At 53.7% G+C, this 4,410-nt stretch overlaps 1 protein-coding gene across 1 annotated transcript in view; it reads right to left on the reverse strand.

The window, feature by feature from the left end:
- Positions 1–1,016, reverse strand: part of TBX18 (T-box 18) — a 28,469-nt gene extending 27,453 nt beyond the window's left edge. The window contains 2 exon segments of the mRNA XM_006773466.2: positions 99–217; positions 219–1,016. Coding sequence (XP_006773529.2) covers positions 99–217; positions 219–352 — 253 coding nt within the window. The 5' untranslated portion in view covers positions 353–1,016.
- Positions 1,017–4,410: the final 3,394 nt, after the last annotated feature.

Below are 4,410 nucleotides of genomic sequence, written 5' to 3' on the forward strand. Positions count from 1 at the left end.
CCCACAACTCGCAGAAGTTCGGGTTCCCCCCGCGGCCGGGGGCTGCCAGGACCCGGAGGGGACGCGCCGCGAAGTTGGGTGGGAAGGGGCCGACTCACCCGCGGCTCCGCGGGAGCTGCAGCTCAGCTCCAAGTCAGCGCAGCTGCGGGCGGGCCCGGATGCCGCCCCAGCCGGCGGCGGGAGAGCATTGCCTGCCTCTCCCTCGGGGGAGCCCTTTCTCTTCCGCGCCCAGCTTCCGCCGCTTCTTCTGAAGCTGTTGCTGCTTCTCCGCGCCGATCAGCGCCTCCACGGAGAAGGCGTGCGCCTTAAGGCTTAACATGCTGCACGGCGAGCCCCTCCTCTTCTCGGCCATCCCCGCCGCCCGGCGCCCGCTCGCCCCTCGCTCATATACACTCACACGGGCACACACGCGCACTCGCTCTCCTTCCCCCACCAAAATTTGAACGACGGTGGAGGCCTCCCGAAGGCCGAGAACTGCCCCCTTCCCCGCCGCGGGCAAAAACAAATTTGGCGTTTCCTCTTTCTCGCTTGTGTTGGGATCCGAGGAACCAGCGGCGCGCCCGCCAAGTTTCCTCTCCTCGGTCTCTCGTGCGCGCTCTCACTGATGCACTCCTTCGCTCCCACCCCTTCCACCTCTTCCTGCTCTTCCAAGATCTGCCTCAACTGATGCGCCAGAGAGGACTAACAGGGGTAAAAAACACTCTGCGGACACAAATTAGGGATTGTAATTGAAATTTGTTGCCTTGATCTGTCAGCACTTCCAGTCGGGAGAGCGGTGGGAAGAACTTGCTCATTAGTGTCAATAAAGCGGCGGGGGTGGAGTACGGAGCCCTGTCAATCACCGAGAAGGCCGGCCAATCAGGAGGCGCCGACTCCGTGCAGCCCGCGCCCACTTCCTTACAAGGTTGCAAAAAACCTCGAGTGAAAAGCGCCGCCGTCTGGCTTGGACGTGCCAACCCCTGGGAGCTGGACCCGGTCAGTCTACTTGCGGCCAGCCCAGTCCAAGCCCCAGTCTCCAGCTTTCCTCACCAGGACCTGGAACCGCTGAGGTTTCTGACATTAAACCGAGATGATCACCAAGTTAAACTATCCGGGATGTTTTAAGAAACCTTACACTCCCTTATCACTTCATATTGCTGCAACTCTGAGCATTGCGAGGAGTAGGGAAAATTCACATCCACCAGGCCCATCTTTTCTCATTTACACATTCCTGCACCCACTGCTCCAAGTGCTTATTTTGTTTGTTTGTTTGTTTATGTTTTACTTGGCGGATATTTCTTGGGGAGGGAGTGGGGATCCAGATGTATTTAAATCCTATATATTTAGGAGAACAAAATAAGTTCAGCCCCTCATATGAACTAGTGGGTAAAAGTAAGCCCTTTCGTGGAGTCTCCCTTTTCTTATAAACGTGGGGCCTGAGACTCTAATGATAAGGACTTAGTTTTAAAACCCCTAAAAACTTCCCAAAGTGAGAGGAGTTTTAAGACGCAGTAAGATTTCCCATTGCAGTGTTTTTAAACGCCTGTGATTTAACCTGACTTCATCTTTGTCCTGCTTTAGACAGATTGCCATCCCTCCCCCCCCCCCCCCCCTCAGGCTTTTAAAGAGCAAATTGTTTCCTTTAAAACAATTTTTTTTGAAAGAACAGTGTTTTTTAAACAAATAATGCTGAACATATATCTGTAGAGTTGTTTTGTAATTTCAACACGACTTTTTGTCAGGATTAACAAAAAATGGTTTTGATGTAAATAGAGTAAATCTCTTGTGGAATAAAAGATTCATGATGCATACTACTCAAACGTTTGATATAAAATAGACAAAGGGTTGTGTTCCCTCTCCCTCGCTCCGTTTAACCTCCACAGATGTTTGCAGCCCTATTATCTCTGACTTCTCTCTGAGCTTCCAGTAGAGTGATCCTGGGAGTCGTTTTGCCACTTTGATCTTTCTTGGGAAGCTCAGAGAACGAAACCAGGAGAGGCAACCAGGGAGCGGGACCCTGAGGAGGAGGTGCCCAGGAGCAGAAGCATCACCTACTCAACGCCTAGCGGGGCCTGACAGCCTGGGGTCAGAAACGACTCAGCAACAATCTTATGGAAGAGGCCCTGTAAAAGGCTTGAGAAAAGGATTCAACTGGGTGGAGTTGTTTTTGCATTTGTTAAAAAAAAAAAAAAAAAAAGCCTTGCAAAGGACAGCAGAGTGTCTCAAAGCCCCGCGGCGCCCCAGGCGGGTATTAAAAGTTAGCCTGGGTTTCTGAAGCCTGGTGGAAGGAAGACGCCAGCAGGGCTTGGGCCTGGGATGGGAGTGGGTGAGGAAGTCGGGGAGGAAGACTGTAGCCGAAGAAGCAGAGGCCTCTCCAGGAGCTGTACGTGGCTAAGGAGTGTGTGGCCCGCATCCGCCGCCTGCGGGCCGCAGGGCCCCGCTCCAGCCTCCAGCTCTCGATGACCCGGGGCTCTTCCCAACTTCCTTTGGGGCCTCGGAGAGTTGGAGGCGCTGAGGTCCAGGGGTGGAGTCGCCAGGGCCCTCAGCCTACTCAGCCCCACTGTAGGGGAAAGAGGAAACCCGCGTCCGCGAGGGACCAAGGCCATTTCCAGGGGGCGAAGCCAGCTTGGTAGATAGGTTCTTGTCCATCTGTATTCCCCGCGGCTCAGACGATGAAGGAGGGACTACAGGAGCCTGCAGGATGCTCTCAGGAACACACAGGCCCCAGACCTCCTCTATGCCTCAGCCACTTCTTTCGCTTTTACCCGAGGCAGTAAGGGGCGCAGACCCCCGAACGCGCGAACGCCGGGGAAATGGTGTCCACATAGACGACCAGCTGGAAAGCCACGCCTCACAGACACCCACGATGTCAGATAAAATGTGTCCCTTAGAAGTAATCCAGGTGTGCACTGGGCGCAGGGGCAGGACGAAGGCGTGGTTCCCCTTAGTCTAGGACAGGTCCAGGCTGAACTTTGCGAAACCGAGGGATGTAGACGCCCCAGTCGCTCGCCGCCTTCCGTTGGCGTTGAATCCAGCGCGGACCCAGCAGGACCAGCTGCCCCCCACGCCGTGAAGCGGCGGGTCTCAGACCTCACCGCAACCCTCTCTTCGCTCCGGAAGAGGGGACGTCAAACCTCTCCCGGAGCGGGCGGGAAGGAGGGTCTGGGATGGCCAGCGGCGGGGAGATACACCTAACAAGGCGTTTTCTCAAAAGCATGGCACTTGTGCAAAGGCCAAGCCATTGCGAGTAAAGAGAGCAAAGCAAGCAGAGACAGGGCGCGAATTGGCAGGAGGGAAGCTCGGCGCGTGCGTGCGTTCGCACGTGTCTATATGTCCATGTGTGTGGGCGCGCGTGTGTGCACCTGCGCGCGTGTAAACTTGGGTGGGGGCGAAGTACCAGCGAGCGTGTGCCTCCCGTCACTTTGAGAGAAAAAGTCTTTTCTCAATACGAGCTACTTTAAGGAAATGATTAAAACTAAATTAAACTGTCAGGCCTCTGGCAAGACTAGCCCAGCTCCATTTCAAATAAAAGTCACCCAGGAAAGAACATCGGCAGAGCGTGTCTGTCTCAGCTACTTGGGCCGAAAGGGACGGGCAGAAGAGCCTTGCGTGTCCAACCTGGGAGAATGGTACCCAGTGGAATCCATGTCCCGCCAGACAACTAACTGGGGCGGCGGGGGCGGGTGAGGGGAGTTTTTTTAAAAGCATATCCGGTTCCTCTTCCTTATCTTTCTTGGTGCAGTTTAAAATTGGGCAGTTTCAGAAGAGTTTTTTTAAAGTGCATTCTCTGTCACCTCCCCTTGTGCTTTCTCAGCCGAGAGACTGAGAAAGCGAGAGCGGGCAAGCTTTCTACCTCATGTTACCTTCCATAGACTACTTGTATTTTCTTCCTAAGCAATTGTTTATTTCTAAGTTTAAAAATCATCGGCCTCAGGATTTCATTCTCCAGATAGTTTTTTTTTCTTTTATACTTGACCATCGCCTTAAAAGTTTTTAACCTTTAGGTCTGATTTCCGGGATTCAAGACCTGGCATACAGGAAAGACTGTTTTTGGCCCCTGAACGTGAGGCGCATCAAGTTGTCCCGGAATTTCCAAACGCACAAGATTGGTACTTCCTTCCCACGCACAAAAAAGGCCGTTTAGTTAACCCGGGGAGAAATACAGAATAGATGGCAGAGTGAAGGGGAGCAAGGACCCTGTCCAAGCACTGAGAGGGGTACTTATGTGGCAGCGTTATTTGGAATTTAATCTGGGAAGGAGCCATATCCTATTGAGGGGCAGTGGACAGCCCACGCCCGCTGAGTCACAGGGCAGCGCTACACATACCAGCTTAGGCTCCCTCTCTCCTCCCTTCCTTCCCCTTCCCTTTCCCATTCTCTTCCTTCGGCTTGCGCACACTCTGCTTCTCACCGCTCCCTCTGATCTAGGTT

Source organism: Myotis davidii, unplaced genomic scaffold (genome assembly GCF_000327345.1).
Source record: "Myotis davidii unplaced genomic scaffold, ASM32734v1 scaffold185, whole genome shotgun sequence".
Classification (NCBI taxonomy): Eukaryota; Metazoa; Chordata; class Mammalia; order Chiroptera; family Vespertilionidae; genus Myotis; species Myotis davidii.